This window comes from Zingiber officinale, chromosome 7A (genome assembly GCF_018446385.1).
Source record: "Zingiber officinale cultivar Zhangliang chromosome 7A, Zo_v1.1, whole genome shotgun sequence".
In the NCBI taxonomy this organism is placed as follows: Eukaryota; Viridiplantae; Streptophyta; class Magnoliopsida; order Zingiberales; family Zingiberaceae; genus Zingiber; species Zingiber officinale.
In genome coordinates, this window is record NC_055998.1 from 137598570 (window position 1) to 137616278 (window position 17709).

The window sequence follows — 17709 nt, forward strand, 5'->3', positions numbered from 1 at the left end:
ATTAATTATGTAACCATATACAAGTATTAAATAATCAATAGACTGATGTAACTCATCTTAAACCCTTGAGATGATTGTCACATTCATAGCCTTCCTACTAGGCTACTACTATGGTTGTGATACATCATGTGGTGACTACTTGAATCAGAGCATCGTGGCCGACTTGTAATAGTTCCAATTATGCCTTTTCAACTTGTAGTTGCCAATTAAGGTGTATTGTTTGACATGTGGATATACAAATTCAAATATTGAATGTTCTCGGAGCAATGTGTAATCTTGATCAGGCAAGATTATGGTGTTGATTTTACTTGGACGCTGAAAGATCCAATGCTCCCATCCAATTCAAGAATTCTATTCCCATGTTTGTAAAGGCTCCTAATAACAAGGCAGCATTAGAGATACTCTTACTAGCATGGTATGCTATATAGTTTTTTTTTTTGGTCGAGTTGTTTCTAACTAAATCTAATTCACATGACTGTAAAACTTGTTTTTTGGAAGCAAATAAACCAGATAGAGGAGGTCAGAGGGTGGGGCCAGTCCAAAATCATGTCCATCTATGCTACATGTAGGCACAGCTCAGCAGTGAGATGATACCGAGCTAATATGAAAACCAGAACCCTTTTTTCAAGATTTTAAACTTATTGTAGGGGAGTCATATAATAACACTTTCATTTGAAACCTCCCCATGGCATGACATAGATTTGTTACTATATGCATGTAGTAGTTTAAGTAATTTGCTTCAGTCTGAGCATGTTGAATTTAGCTCTTCAAATAAAGGTTCCAAATCATGGGACAGAAAGTGCTTATGGATTTGATAAAATGTTACCTTTTGACTGATTAGCAACTCTTGTGGCTCCCTTCAGCCTTTCACTTAATGCATATGCAATGTTTTTTGCTTTCTAATTTTGGCAGGTTAACTATCTTGTTTTCTTTTCTGTCAAGATTCCAATTGTAGGTCTAATATGGGCCCATGTTGTTTTAAAGATTTTCTTTTTTTGTTGAGAAATTTCAATGCAATATCTTCTGTGCTAATTATGTTTTTATGTGTCACTTCTACATCATGCTGCAAGTAATCACGTTTCTGTTGGTTGATATGCAGGAAGGGTTACACCAGAAAGTGTCATATATAGCTTTGGAACTTTGCTCCTTGATGTTCTAAGTGGAAAGCACATCCCTCCTAGCCATGTAAGTTTTGTTCTTTCATGCTTCACTACATTTTTTATTCTTAAATACTTAGTAATGTTCCACATTATCTGGGATAACTGCTGTGCTATTTCCTTGCTTAGTGTTGAAGTTCATGAGCCAATGTCAAAAACATTTTTAATTGCTAAGCCTGTTTGTTCATGGACTGTACTTGGCTAATTAGTTGGTGCCACATCTTAGATAAAACATTTAATCTATCTACTGAGTGTAGATGGTCATATGTGAGGTGTTAATGCTAATAAATGAATAGAGTACAAAAATTTGTATAGTTACGAAAAAAGAGGGGTGATAAAATAGAAACATAATAACGATACTAGTTTAAGAATTTTCATTAATATTGTTAATGGTTGTTGTACAACATATTAGACAAATTCACTCATTATATCAAGTTCGCTTAGACCTCACTTTTGGACTTGTAGCTAGATGAGCACAAGTACTAAAGTGCTTTTGAGTTTGGATGAAACCAATGGATGTCCTAGTTTGCACAAGGTTGACCATGAGTGGGTTTTCACTTGACGTATTCATAATTTGACTGAGATGAACTAGGGTTGGTTGGGTTTGTCGATCTTCAAGCTTTCCTATTATAGTTTTTTTTTATTACAGTAGCTTGCAGCATAGACCAAACTCAACCTTAGACTTTGGCTCTCAACCATGGTTTAAAATTTTGAGCATTATCGGAGTTTCGGTTTATGACCAGAATGATAAGGTTTCAATATTTTTTAAGATATGAAATATATTAATTAACAAATATTATTATAATATTTGATTACTATAAATATTTACTATTAGATTAAATTAATATTTTAAAAATCATGATTAAGTAAAGTTATTTTAGGATTAACTAAGGGCATCCGTAGTCGCAAACCTTATAAAGAGGTTTATGCTCTGCCACATCATTGTCACATCAAAAGTTAAAAACCTTACTTTTTTTAAAAACCATTTTCTATTATCATAAAACCTCTCTCTTTTAAAAACTCCACTTCTTTTAAAATTCTCTCTCTATCCTCTCTCCACTATTTTTATACTATTTTTTTTTATAAATCTGGTCCCAAGATTTTGATACAGCTTTATGAAAAAAAACTATAAACCCCACCTATGTAGTGGGGGAGGGGTTTATATTGAGAGATTTATAGCATAAATTGTATGCTATAAATCTCCCACTGCAGATGCCCTAACGTCTAGGTATAATAATTAGGTTCATGTAGGTTTAACTTGAATTGAATTTATTTTAATGAGGATTTTTTTTCATGTATTTAAGGAGGAAAGGAGGAAAGGAACCCCACCAATGTCGGTCCCAAACCTGGATGAAAGGGCGAGGATTGCACGTTAGGTTGCTCGCCAACGTGGACTTTCAGACAAATTTTAATGAATGGATCCATCAAACTATTGTGCTAATGCTAGGATATTCCTCGGAAGGAATGCATTGTAAGGTCCAACTGTAACATCTTGGTAAGGACCGCTACATCTCTTTGAGAACTTAGGTGTAGTGTTAAATAGGTAATAGTTCTCACACCATAAATTAGGTAAAAACAAGTATTATAGGAAAATTAATTGTCTAAGATTTGGAATATGGAATCTAGGAACACTCGTTGGTAAAACAATGAAGGTAGTAGATATGATGATTAGGAGAAGGATTAATATTTTGTGTGTACAATGGACACAATCTGTAGGAGAGAAAGCAAAGATATAGAAAATTCGAGTTTTATGTTATGATACACAAGGAGTAAAACAAGAAATGAAGTATTGTTGTCAATAGTTCACTAAAGGATGAAGTAGTAGCAATTAGAAAGGGTATAGGATTATAGTTCTCAAGATAGTAGTGATGAAAGAAACTATTAATGTAATTAGCATATATACCTCAAGTAGAATTAAATGAACACATCAAATCTAGATTTTGGGATGGACTAGATGAGATTTTATAAACTATTCTAGCAACCAAAATGATTTTAATAGGAGATCTAAATGAATATGTGGGAGTGAAAAAAATGAGGAATATGATAGGGTGCATGAGGGTTATGAGTTTCGAACAAGAAATGAAGAAGGAAAAATTATATTGAATTTTGTGATAACATATAACCTTACACTAGCTAATACATTTTTTAAGAAAAGAGAAAAACACTTTGTCACGTTCAAAAGTGAGAATAATAAATCGTAAATTGACTTTCTTATGATTAGGATAGAGGATAGAAAGATTTATAAAGATTGCAAGGTCTTCCTGGAGAAAACTTAACTACCCAATATAGATTAGTAGAATTGGATATACGCCTCATGTATAGTATCAATAGAAGAAAAATATGCACGACTCCTAAAATTAAATGATGAAAGTTAAAGGATGAGAAGCAAAACATATTTAAAGAGGGTAGGAGTTCAAGTATTAGGAGAAATATATGACGACTTGAATACGATATAGGATTAAATGATATCAAAGTTGAAAATAGTAGTTAAGAGTGTACTCGGTGAGTTAAGGGATATGCACCACCAAGTAAAGGATCTTGTTAATGGAATGAGAAAGTACAGGAGAAAGTAAAAAAAAAACGAATAGCTTATAAGGTATTATGTACTTGTAAGAATGATGAAAACTTTAAATATACAATAGCTAAGAAAACAGTGAATGAAACTTTTAAAAGTTTATATCGAAAGTTAAATTCAAAAGAAGGGGAAAGAGATATTTACAGAATAGCTAAAGCAAGAAGAGGAAGATGAGATCTTGTCCAAATAAAATGCATTAAAGATAATGCATTAGGGTACTAGTAAATGATAAAAAAACATAAAAGAGAGATGAAATTGGTATTTTCATCAATTTTTTAATAAAGGTGACCAACTTAACTTATAATTTAATTAGGTCAAATGATTATAAAAATTTTAAATTTTTATTGCAGAATTCAAACTTCAGAAGTAAAACAAACTTTAAATGAGATGCAAATTGGAAAAATAGTTGAACTAGATGATATTCTGATAGATGTATGAAAGTCTCTAGGGAAACAAGATATGGAATGACTTACAAAGTTATTCAACCTGATATTGAAAGCTAAAAAAAATGCAAATGAAAGGTAAGTATTTTAATTCCTTTATATAAGAATAAAAAAAAGTCACGGGTTCGAATCCTGGAAACAGCCTCTTGCAAAAAGCAGGGTAAGACTGCGTACAATGGATTCTTCCCCAGGACCCACATAGCGGGAGTTTTGTGCACCGGACTGTCCATTTTTAATATAAGAATAAAGAAGATATATAAAATCGTGCAAACTATAAGGGTATTATACTAATGAGCCTTGCTATCAAATTTTATGAAAGAGTAATAGAAAAAAAGATAGAAAGGAGACTACGGTAATCGAAAATTAATTTAGATTTGTCCCTAAAAGGTCATTAATAAAAGCTATATATCTTTTTAGGAGACAACTAATTGAAAAGTATCGACCTAGAAAAAACTTATGATAAAATCCTATGGAAAATTATATGGAGAAAATTCTAGAAAAGAGGTCTTAATATAGTGTATATTAAATTAATTAAGGATATATATGAAAATGTAATGACAAGAGTGAAGACTTCAGATTAACTGAAACGTTTTCCATAAAGATAGAAGATCAATTTTAAGTCGCTATTTTTATACACTAATTATGGACGAACTTACTAGACGCATACAAGATATGGTATTGTACGTTATTTGCAGATATTATTTTGGTAGATGAGACACGTGAATGAGTAAATGTTAAAGTTGAATCTTGGCGAGAAAAAGCTAGAAGTGAAAATTTTTAGTCATAGTAGAGTTAAGAAAGAAAATATGAAATTTAAGTTTAATAATATTAGACGTATGAGACAATTATTAAGATAGGAGATGACGCTGTAACCTAGAGTTTTAAGTATTTAGAATCATTTTTTCAGAAGGATGGAGGGATTGAGAGATGTCATATATAGAATATAAGGGGGATGATTGAAATAGAGGAGAGCATTAGGTATTCTTTGTGATCATAAAGTAACTATAAGATTTAAAGGAAAATTTTATAAAACAGTGGTTAGACTTGCTATGTTAAATGAAGTTGAATGTTGGGTTATAACTCTAGCACATAAGTAGCAAATGAGAGTTGTAGAGATGAGGATGTTAAGGTGGATGTGCGGACATACAAAGCTGAATATGATAAGAAATGAAAATATTGGAGAAAAAGTCGGGGTTACATCTATTGAGGAAAAACTCTGGAGACATGTTTAAAATGGTACAATATGTACTTAGTGTAGGATCGTTGTGCTTGGGGGGTGAATAGTGTTTGTGGCTTTTCACGTTCGTTTAAAACTCGAAGTAAAATGCAGTGGAATAAATAAAGAACGAAAATAATAACAATGCTAACAAGTTTGTTTTTACTTGGTTCAGAGTTTTTGACGACTTCTACTGCAAGGCTCACGATCGTCGATCGCTTTCGTTGGACAATCCACTAGAAGTTTGAATAAGGATATAATATTTAAGTACAAGAACTACAATAATTTAAATGTTGTAAATTAAATTATACCGACAACAACAGATCTGAAGATTCTCACTTTCGATCGTCGGAGCAACGTTACAATGTCGTCGAGGGCTTTTCTTATCAGTGCGCAAGAGTGAAAGTTGTTTGGATTGATGTTCTTGAGATGCTGGTCGAACCCTCCTTTTATAGGCCCATTCGAGTGCCTAGATCCCCTCTCGGGCGCTTGGAGTGTGTTGACGTGGCACACCCTCGTCGAAACTCCATTCGAGAAGTTTATCCATGTCCGGACGCCCAGACCACCTTCGAACACTTGGACTGCTGACGTGGGTAGGCCAAGCAACGCGTCACACTGCAGCTCGAAGATGAACTTTTGCCGATCTTGGCGCCTGGACCCGTTCGGGCGCCCGGACCGTCCAAGTGCCTTGGCAGCCACCCGGGCACTCCTCTTCGCTGCTGACCAGGGCGCCTGGAGCAACTTCGAGCACCTGGACAAGCTCCGGGTGCCTGGAGCCCTTTTTTTCAGCCACCTTTTGCTTTCCATCACCTGCACCACAGAGTTAGAAAGATAAGTAATAACATGTAAAGTAAATTTTGAACTGTCCGGTCCTGACATTGATTTTCATTGAAACTCTAGGTCAGACTGATGACTACTGTTCCCTTTGCGGGGAACACATCTTTACCTACTTCTCTCAGGAGAGTTTACCTTTTGTCATACCGGGTCTTCAAACCGTTTGGACTTTTTCCAAGCATCCGACACTTCAGGACTTTCACCTAGTGTTCTCGACCCTAGGATTTCCCGCCTGGTGTCTGCGACAAATAAATACTCTAGTTGGGCTGTGAAACTATGACAAATGTCATATCAAATGAGGAAGAAAAAAAAGGTTTGATTAGCAACAATAAAACAAGATAAAATTTATATAAATATAAATGATCATATAATAGGGGATATAGTCTAATGACGTAGAAAGATCCATATAGTTAACCCATCTAGTGGGATAAGATTTGACTATTGTTATCCTTATATTTAAGGAGGAAAGGAATAATAAAAAAATGAAAAATGAATGTTTGTTTCCATGTGTTTAAGGATAAAAGAAATTAAAATATGGGGAGGAAGGAAAAAGAATTAACCATTAAAAAATAAAAAGAGAAATTAGCAGTTTAAAAAAAAAAGAAAAAAATTTGAAAATTGAAAAAAAAACTTGGCTGCCTCGAGTGGATGTCGCCGTCTTCCATGAGACCTTCGTGCGGCCACAGGGCCTTCGTGTGGCCGCGGGGCATTCACGCAGCACGAGGCCTCACACGGTACCTTGTTGGGTTGTGCCGGTATAGGTGTTGTGTTGATCGGCGGACGGAATGATAAATTCCATCTATGCCGCCTGGTACGACACAAGATTTTAAACCATGCTCTCAACACAATTCATGCTTTTAGGTTTTTGTGCATTAAAATTATACCTATAATTGTCCATAGTTTAGGTTGGACTCAACCTAGACTTCAGCTCTCAGTTCAATTTGGCTTTTAGACTTTTATGCCTTTAAATTTTATGAATAATTGCCTGCAGTTTAGGGAAAACTAAGCCACCTCAATGCTTAGTCCAATTTGGTCTGTACGCTTTCATGCCTTACAATTTTGCTAGCAGTCACCTACATCATTGTTAGAGGATTGCTTTCTATTGCATGATGCTCCTAAGAACCTTTGACTCGATGTGTTGTGCCTTTTTAGTCATAAAGTGTCTCTTGGGAGCTAAGTGTTCAATAATATTGGCTTAGAGGACTTAAACCATTTCCTACTAAATGATGCCTCCAGAATCCTTGACTAAAGCTTTTAGGTCATTTTATATTACATGGACCTCTTGAGATCTAAATTTTCAACAATATTGGTTGGAAGATTCTTCACCCTTTGATACGTAATGCCCCATGAAACCTTGACCATCTTATGTTATTTTCTATTATATGACGCCTCTTACATTCCTAATTCCTCAGCAATATTAGGTTGATGACTTATGCCACTTTCTGTTATGTGACACTCCTTGGAACCTTTAATTCAAATTCTTGTATCAATTTTTTTTTTTGCATGATGTCTCGTGCTGCGAAGTCTTCAACGAAATTGGGTTGATTTTATGTATTTCAACCTTATCCCTCTGATTGATTCATACTTCAGTTTTTACAAGGATCAGTTCAGCAAAACATGGCAAAAATGATTGATAACTCGGTCTGAGTTATAGAAGTTCAAGATATTTCAAGTACATACCTTCATGACAGTTCGAACCTAAATGTGTGTATGTGTGTGTGTATATATATATTCAAGTTGTCAATCTTCCGCGACCAAGGTATCCTCTTCTTCTCTAAGGTGCTTTGTTATAGGCTTTGGGTTGGATCTCCACACTAATTTTGTATGGTTCCTCTTAGTTAGGTGCCATCTTTGCTTGTTCTATGGGCTGCCCTTGTTAAACTTTCTCGTAACTAAATTCCCATCTTGAAATGTCAACCTAATAAGGTTATTAGAGCTTATAAATTTTAAGCAATTCAATTCTCTAACTTAAAACCCTTAATTGTTTCTTCTTAACCTCATGATTATATTCCTGAATCAGAACCTCTTTTATATTAAGCCATCCAGCCCCAAATGTGGTTCCAAATTGACTCCAGCAGATCGAGGTTGACTTTTAGGTTCTTATCCACTTGATCCTTAGCAAAGGTTGTATTTTAAAGGATGGCACTGTTTTTTCTGTTGATGCAAGAACTGCTGCCAATCAGAACACCAAGTTGAACTTTTCTCAATTTAGTCATTTAGCCATGTGAATTTATTGTTCTTATAATGTTGTATCATTATCTGTATCTTTATTTATCCAGAGATTTACTTACAGGCCCTTGACTTGATACGCGGTCGCGATTTCAATATGTTGACAGACTTTTGTTTGGAAGGGCAATTCTCCGATGAAGATGGGACTGAATTTGTACGCTTGGCTTCAAGGTGCCTACAATATGAACAACGTGAACGTCCCAATGTGAAGTCAATAATACATGCGTTGACTCCCCTACAGAAGGAAACTGAAGTGAGCAACTTTCGCTTTTTTGCTCCCCATCTGTGTTAGGCTTTCATGATAGTTTTTTGCCAGCCTTTGACTGTTGGCACTTATATTTTGTTGTTAATTAACTAACAAGTAAGTTCTGTCTGTGAGAGGTAAAACATAGTTGTGATTTTATGTAGTTTTTCGAACTTGCAAGTAAGCAAATGCTTATGCAAGCTGTATCTTTGTGTTATAAATATGCTCTACGAATTAGTTCATACCCTTGCTTTTAAATCCATTATACATATTTACAGGATATATCCTGTAGGTTCCCTCTTATGTTTTGATGGACATCCCTTGTGGTGGTGCATCCTCAATAGAGTCGCTTTCACTTTCTCCCCTGGGCGAAGCTTGTTCCAGAATGGATTTGACTGCAATTCATGAAATAATGGAAGCAGTTGGATACAAAGATGATGAAGGGACCGCCAATGAGGTTTGCATATAAGTTTTTCTTTCTTGCGCTGAAATAGCAGACTCTGCATAGAAAGTATGTATTATTGGAACAACTAATGAGGTTTGCATATGAGAAGTTTTCCTTTTCTTGACCTGAAATAGGAAACTCATTTAAATATTTGCTGAATATATCTACTATCATCTCACAAACATCATAAAGCTGAGTATTTTCTAGATGGGTTTCAGTTTATAATTTGAAATAAATATGACATAATTACATTTCTCCATTTTGCTTTAGAAGATACTTCATTTCAACTTACTCATATAAGAACCTTGCCTTTTGCCTTTAGTTTAGCACTCCTCGGTATCCATGGAGAAAGGTGGGTGTAAGTTGTCATCCATTTAAATATATCCTCCTAGTCATTTTCTGCTATTTATTCTTAGTTCTCCAATTTGATGTTTGCTCTGCAAAGTCCCTAGGCATGCCCTAGGCATTAGTAAGTGGGACCAAGAAAATTTTTAACACGACATGGAGTGCTCCTAAAGGCTCTTGATAATTGTTGGAACAACAGATTGAGATGACTTTTTGTTTGTCTTTAGTATTTCAAGTTATGTAAAGGATCTCACAATGTGCGGATTTTCTCATTCATTTTCTTTCTTCTTTTAGTTGTCATTTCAAATGTGGACCAATCAAATGCAAGAAACACTCAACTCGAAAAAGAAGGGTGATACCGCTTTTCGGCACAAGGATTTTAATACAGCGATTGAGTGCTATACACAGGTAAATTATTCTTCTGTTCATCATTTTGTTTCTTCATATTTTGCTTGTAGAATCACTTCCATTTTGCTGTTCATCAGTAATTCAGCAACCATCTTTAACTAAGGGTTTGAAATGGGTCATCATCCCAGCTTTTGGAAAAGATTGTATCAATGTTACTCTAATATCTATTGTGACTGCAATTAATCTCTTTTAGCTTATATATTCTAGGAAAGGTCAATGATTATATACTCTGTCAGAGTATATATGCATTATGTACTCCATCAGAGTCCGAATTGTTTCTCTAATACAAGGATGCAACAACAACCAAACTTTATTCCATAACCTCATATTATCTCTTAGCTGATATGCAGGTTCGGCGTGCAGGAGCACGTCACTAAATAAAACATCCAATGCCACCGCATACTGCAACACTGATCTGACAAACATAGGCCTGCATGCTCAAATGTACAAAAATAATATGTTTTCTGCTTGCATCCACATGCATGTAAATCTTTCAGTCATCAAAATTTTAAAGAGATGACAAAAACATTAAGGTAATTCCTATAGTTGTTGAACTACCATTTTAACAATATATTTTGGTATTATTTTTGTACAATGTAGTTTCTTTCTCTCTCTCTCTTTTTTTGTTGTTTTGACCTGAGACAAAAATCCTGACATGAAAGTCTAAAAGCCAATAATCTGACATGCAGTTTATTGATGTCGGGACGATGGTTTCACCAACAGTTTTTGCACGCCGTTGCTTATCATATCTGATGAATGAAATGCCCCAGGAAGCTCTTAACGATGCAACGCAGGCACTAGTTATATCACCTATATGGCCAAGTGCTTTCTATCTTCAGGCTGCTGCCCTTTTGACTCTTGGGATGGAGAAAGAAGCTCGAGAAGCACTCAGAGATGGTTCTTTGCTGGAAGCGAAAGGAAATGGGGCGCATTAAAGTCGACTAAATATCCACAAACATCAAATCCCCTAAGAATACAGATCAATGCCCCATGAAAATGGACTGTATCTTTTAAAGACACTATTTCGAATGTCAAGAGGTTTTGCCATTATTATCAGTAGGCATGATTCTTTGATGGCCCCAGTGTTCCAGAGTTGCTCCACATTCTTACGACTGAGGTTTAGGCTGGACCATATTTAGTGATTTTTGAGTTGTTTTTTTTTTTTTTTTAAATCTTTTCGAAGTTAAGTCATAACCCTTCCAATTTCTATTGTAATTATTTATATATGGGGAATCAACCCGAAAGCTTTGTGGAAGACAGAATGGGTTAAGTTTGTTGCTTCCCCTATGTGAATGTCCAACTAAATGTTTTAATTATTGTGTGGCTTTGCTGTCTTTTCTACTGATTTTTTTTTTTTTCCATTTTCCTTTTGTTTTCTGTTGATTAAATATTGGAATTATTTTTTTTTCATGATGATTTCTTGAATGAATGAAATAATCTTTTGTAAAGTAAGATAAAAGATAAAATAATCTTTTGAAAAGTAAGATAAAAAAATAAGATTGCTCATAATAGATTCTTCTTTTAAAGTTTACATTGGTGGGAATGGAATTTTATGCATCTAGTTGGTACGAAGATTTCTTGATTAATGTATAGTGGTCATGTAGCTAATCAATTATTGAGATTCACAGCAACGTGCTTAGATATCAAATAATTAATAAAATAAGTGAGAATAATATAGAAAAATTGTCTTTTGATCGTCCGGAAAGAACAAGGTAGTCATTATCTCTTTTCAATTATTATTATTCTTTTGAAGAATGATTTTAAAATGATGATCGACAATAATTGTACCTAGCTACGAGGAAGATGCACCTAGTCATCTCTACATTGCAACCAATTATATTAAAAATTCCATTATAAATATTCCTTATTTACGGTCCTCGGAACTTGACTAAACCCTTGATTGGACCTCGAAATAATTAATCAATCCCCAAAAGTGACTTGGTTCGCATAATTAGGCCCTCCATTAGATTGTCTTCGCCCTCCTAGAGAAGGACATCCATTCCATTCAAAGTGTGCTAGGATGATGAGTAAATAATTGCCTCTTTAATTGCCATCCTTCTAAGTGATTAATAATATATTTAAGCCCTTGTGATATAATCGAGTTGGTCATTGTAGGATAGATTTACTAAATTAAATAAGAGTGATAAAGTCGACGGAATACTTTTCTATATGATTTTTTTTTAATAAGACGATAAATTTAAGCACGGTGGCTATAGGTATTCGTGAATTTTTTTTAATTTATTCTGATGATCGATAAAATTTTTTTATGAAATTGGATTGGTTACCTTTAGGATTAACAAGCTCAAAGAGCTGGATACCTGGATTAAAAAACAAATCATTAGTGCATTTCCTCCGAGCTATGGTACAATGACAAGATGTCGATGTAATTTTTCAAGCATCCATAATTCAATTCTCAGCTATGGTACATTGCAGAGCATTTTCCTCTAATGAGATGACAAACCTGAGATGTTAGGCTACTAGACCATCCATTATGAACACTTTCAAATATACCCTGATGATCATCCCTAGGATGAATCAATTTGAAAGGCTGGATATCTGGTGCTAGATAAACAAAATTATCGATGCACTCCCCCAGGCTATGGTGCAGCAGTTAAGGTAGTACAGTAATTTTTCAAAATGACAAGCCAAGAACATTGACGGTCTAAATAAAATAACACTTTCGAATTTATCTTGTTGGTCAATAGAAAATTTCTGTAGTACTAGATCAATTACTTTTATGATTAATTGATTCGAAAAACTGGATACTTAAATTACCAAAAATAATCATCGGATCAGTGGTAAGACATTTGGTGGATTCATAGGATATCATGGTTCAAAATCCAATTGGGGGCAAGGACAAGATTTACAGTGGAGGCTAGCAATTGGGCGAATTGCCACTATCACTTCCGAATTTATCTTGTAGGTGAACCAAAGCCCCTCATCTACAAGATTAATTAGGTCTGTAAGGATCTGGATGCATGGCCCTCACCTCCGAGATTAATCAGGTCTGTAAAGGTCTGGATACATGACACTCACCTCTAAGATTAATTAATTAGGTCTATAAGAGTTTGGATATATGGCCTTCACTTTTGGATTTATCCCGTGGAAGAACTAGGCTACTCACTTCTAAGATTAAAAACAAAATAATCATTTTGCCCTTTATAATATTTGTTCGCTATCAAGGTACATTCGGAACGATTTGTGAATAATATTCGTGTCCAACTCATATTTAATAATTTTAAATATAAATTAAATATTTTTTTAAGAGGTTAGCATCTTCTTTCAGCTTTTAAAAAAAGGTAGATCCGTTACCTTAGCGGCCCCCCTAGTATCAGTCCTACGGACATGGAGGGAGGTTCATGCAGGTACACAGGCCATAGGCGCATGACGGGATAAACCCTAGGTCGTCAGTTCCTGAGAATCGACCCTGATCATTACGCTAGAGATATCATGCGCTCACCGTGTGTGCTACGCCCTGGGGACAATTAATACTATATTGATAAACATCTTTCTTTCAGCTTTTAATCATTTTCTTTAGTACTGATAATTATAAATTAATACTATATGGCTCGATAATCCATCAACTAATATATAGAGGTGTGTGTGTTTCTTATCTATAAACCCTAGCTTAGTCTTAGTTACCAACAAAATCAATTAACTATATATTAATACATTTATAGGAAACCTTTCGAATTTATAGGGCGTAGGTTGATTTAGGATCGACTTTAGGCATAGGTCATTCAGGCCTATTATTTTTAATATATTAACTATATTATATATATATATTTTTAAAAAAATGAAAAAGAATAGAGCTCACGTGATAAAGAATTTGTATGCTTTTATTTTCTAGTTAAAGTTTTGGATTTTACAAATATCTTATTATGGTTCCAACGGATAGAGTCAAAAAAGGGCTCTTTTTTTTTTAGCATTTTATTTTTTTTAAAAAAATTATGTAGGTTATTTTATAAGAATATATTCTTCTTCAATATCTTTCAACCCTAGCCTTCTCTTATTATGTTTCTCCTTTGTTGATGACCATTTCTCTTTTGATCGATAAAAACATGAATTAGAATTTTTTCATTCATATAATGCAAAAAAAAATACTAGTTTTTTTTGGGTTTATCCTCTTTCCATTTTTCAAGTTTCCCTCTTTGTGCTTCTCTCACTCGTTGAAATTGGAGAAGAGAAATCACACCTAAAGCTATGCTGTTCCATTTGGTGCTAATATGCTCTTTTTTTTATTAAGTTCAAATGCTGATACATTCGTCCATATTATGTTCGATTGAAATGCAAGATCTAATTATTTTTGAGCAATAGAGACTTCCTTGATAGACATTAAGTTTATCTATTATTTAGATATATTTGTAGTCATAAATTTTTTATTTTCCTTTTATTTTCATTCTATCATTTTCAATTATTTAGTTTAGGTGATGAAAAATATGATTCATTTTTTCTTTTGTTTTGTGTCTAAAAAGGTTCATTTAGTTCTTTATAAATGATAATAGCTGGTTTAGTCTTGCTTCAATCACCATTTTATAGGGATTGTATGGAGTTTTATCATTTTGTATATGTGTTTTTTATTTGTTTGTTTTTTTGAGTTTTGCATATGATGATGAGTTGATGAGTTGAGGATGGAAGTATGATTCTTTTTATTGTTGACCCATTTCATTATTTTTATTTTCTCAATTTTCTTCTTTTTTTTTTTAAGGGTAGTTATCAAGAAAGATTAAATAATTTAATAATTTTATTAATTAAAAAATAAATATATATTTTAATTCTTAAAAGTAAAAAAATTAAAAAAATATATATATATTTTAAAAATTAATATTTAAATTTGTTTTATTTTTTTTTAAAACCCATCATTATCAATTCCAAATCCGAATGAAAAAGAGTGAGAAATTTTTTTAAAATAATATTAAAAACCTATATATTTTTTTTGACCTAAGGCCTCAAATAGACTTGAGCTGACCGCGTTGCGTTGATTCTTGTGTCCGTTTGTGCAACCTAAATATAACAAAAATGAATGGACAAGGGCATTTTGAGGACAAATTAAAACTAGAAAATGTAAAATGTTAATTTTAAAATTTTAAGGATATTTCAAAAAAAAAAAAGATAACAAACTAATTTCGAAGATATATATATATATTCTTCAAAATTTGTTATGACTGATTATTTCACTATATCAGCATCGTTCTAGAAGCACTACTACAAAATTATGATTGCCCCCTCTTTATATGGCCCTCCATTCTCCTTTTCTTAGAGATACTCTTTAGATACTTTGCATAAGTTCTTTCATAGACTTCTTTTCTAATTATGAACCTACTTCCTACCTAAATTTGTTAAAAGTAGTTAAACTTCAAGATTTGCTATATGTTAGAATCATTGATGTTGCTAGACGAGGGGATGAATAGTCATTTTCATTTCTTGTTGGATAATTATGTGCTCACTTACAAGAGATTCGCAATGGAAATAAAAATATAAAATAAGCACTTTTATTTTATGTGGTTCAGAATCTCCGATTTCTATTATACGGCCTAGAGTTATAATGGTAACATCATTATTCTTTTTCCTTATTGAAGACCTTTGGAGGCTAACTCTTACAATATCTATTCTCACAAGAAATACAAGTAAGAATCTAAATAAATAATAAAAAAATAGATATAATATAAATGAAACAACTTTACAAGAATGAATCTATATTTTGCTCGCTTTATATTTGCTATGGATTGCTCGTGAATGTCTAGAATGCAACAACACTCTCCCACAATCTTTCTTGCCAAAATCTCCATGAACACCCTCTTTTACAAAGTTATTGTCATGGTTGGATGTCGCTTATCAATCAATTGATCGCTCCTTTGTAGTCGACTGTTATGCTGCAATTTGAACATTACTCTACTTTATCAGTTCAATGGTTTCATCCAACTTAATATCATTCGATTATTACTCCATATCAATTGATTGATATTTTAATTCTAATCATACCAAGGTTGAACTCTACTCTTGCCTAGCATCTGATTGACTCTAACCTACTAAATCTTCTCCTACCTAGCATTCTATTAAATTTGATCTGTTAGGACTTAACAATTGCCAAATATTCAGTTCTGCTTAATCTGTTTGGACTTTCCTTCTCGTTTCTAGCATCCGATAAATCTTGATATGTTAGGACTTTATCACTGTCAAACATCCAATCTTCAATCTATTTAGACTTTTCTTCTCATACCTAACATCTGGTCTTTCGTAATCTGTTAGGACTTCATCAATACACCTAACATCTGGTCATTCATAACCTATTATATAGTGATCACAACAACAATTGTGAAGAAATAGCAAAAGAAAAACAAGAGAAGAGAAGAGAAAAGAGAGAACACAAACATTTAACATGGTTTGGCAATATACCTACTCCACGGAAGCAATGACCAGAGTATTCTCCACTAGGATTATCAATTAGGGTTACATCATATGTATTTATACAACCATAGCCATATAAGGGTGTTAAGATGGAAATGCCCTTATATTATTTGCATCCCCAACTCATAGCTCAGAATAGAACACATGACTGTCATATGACACAGTTGTATTCTAAGACACGACTTGGTCATGCTTTGTGAGATGATCGTAACACGGACTTCCCAATAGTGTGATGAGCTTCTCAATAGTTGACATACTGGTCGTGCTTCACACCACGGCTATGTCGGTGGCTGTTGCCTTCAGATATGAGTCATACTCTAACAATATCTACCTTGATGAATATCCATTCCTTAGGAGAAAAATGCACATGTGAGAACTCCACCTGAGGCACAGTTGGGATGCATCCCATCTAGCAACTTGAGAAATTGATTAAGCTCAAGCAATGCTTGAATTTCTCTACGGTAACTAACTTTGTCAATATGTCTGCAATATTATTAGAAGTGTGGACCTTTTCAAGTAATATTTCACTAGAAGAAATCAACTCCCTAGTCTTGTGACAGCTTATATCGACATTCTTGATCCTTATATGATACACTTGATTTTTTTATCAAATATATGACACACCAACTATCATAATACAATTTGACTCCACCTTATTGAACACTCAATTTTTTGACCAGCCTTATAAGCTACAATGTTCCTTGGTAGCTTCTATTACTGCCATGTACTCCGGCTCAGTAGTGGATAATGCAACTATAGATTATATCATGGACTTTCAACAAATATGCCCCCCCCACGAGAGTGAACACATATCCTGTGGTTGACCTTTTGTCATCCAAATCCCCTGTATAGTCTACATCTATATATCCTGCAGTTAAAGGATCACTCGGTTGTCTATTAAACATGATACCATAATCTGCAGTATTTATTAAGTATTCAAACATTCAGTTAACTATATCTCAATGTTGTTGATCAGAATTTGAAAGAAACTTATTCACCGCACAAACATCATGTGTCAAATCTAGTCTTGTACAAACCATAGCATACATCAAACGCCTCATTGTGCTTGCAGATAAAACCTTTGACATGTCTTAAATCTCATCATCTATCTTTGGCCACTGTGCAATGGATAATTTAAAATGATGCTCCAATGGTGTGCTCATAGATTTTACATTACCCATGTTAAACTTGTTTAATATCTTCTCAACGTAGTTGCGCTAAGATAGCCATAATCTCTTAAAGGTTATGTTCCTTTGAATTTACATCTCAAGAGTTTTTTTTACTGCACCCAAATCCATCATATCAAATTATTTGCTCAATTTTTTTTCAATTTATTAATCTCACCCATTCTTCTTGTAACAATTAACATATCATCTATATAAAGTAGTAAAAAAAAAAAGTAAAT

The 17709-nt window shown here is 33.7% G+C and overlaps 1 protein-coding gene across 4 annotated transcripts in view; it reads left to right on the top strand.

Moving 5' to 3' along the window:
* The window catches only part of LOC122002777 (probable serine/threonine-protein kinase BSK3), a 28698-nt gene extending 17457 nt beyond the window's left edge, over positions 1-11241 (top strand). For all 4 annotated transcript variants that reach the window (XM_042558088.1, XM_042558089.1, XM_042558090.1 and 1 more), the window contains 5 exons: positions 1100-1185; positions 8519-8707; positions 8991-9155; positions 9783-9896; positions 10586-11241. In XM_042558088.1, coding sequence (XP_042414022.1) covers positions 1100-1185; positions 8519-8707; positions 8991-9155; positions 9783-9896; positions 10586-10831 — 800 coding nt within the window. In that variant the 3' untranslated portion in view covers positions 10832-11241. The remainder of the gene's footprint in view (positions 1-1099; positions 1186-8518; positions 8708-8990; positions 9156-9782; positions 9897-10585) is intronic.
* Positions 11242-17709: the final 6468 nt, after the last annotated feature.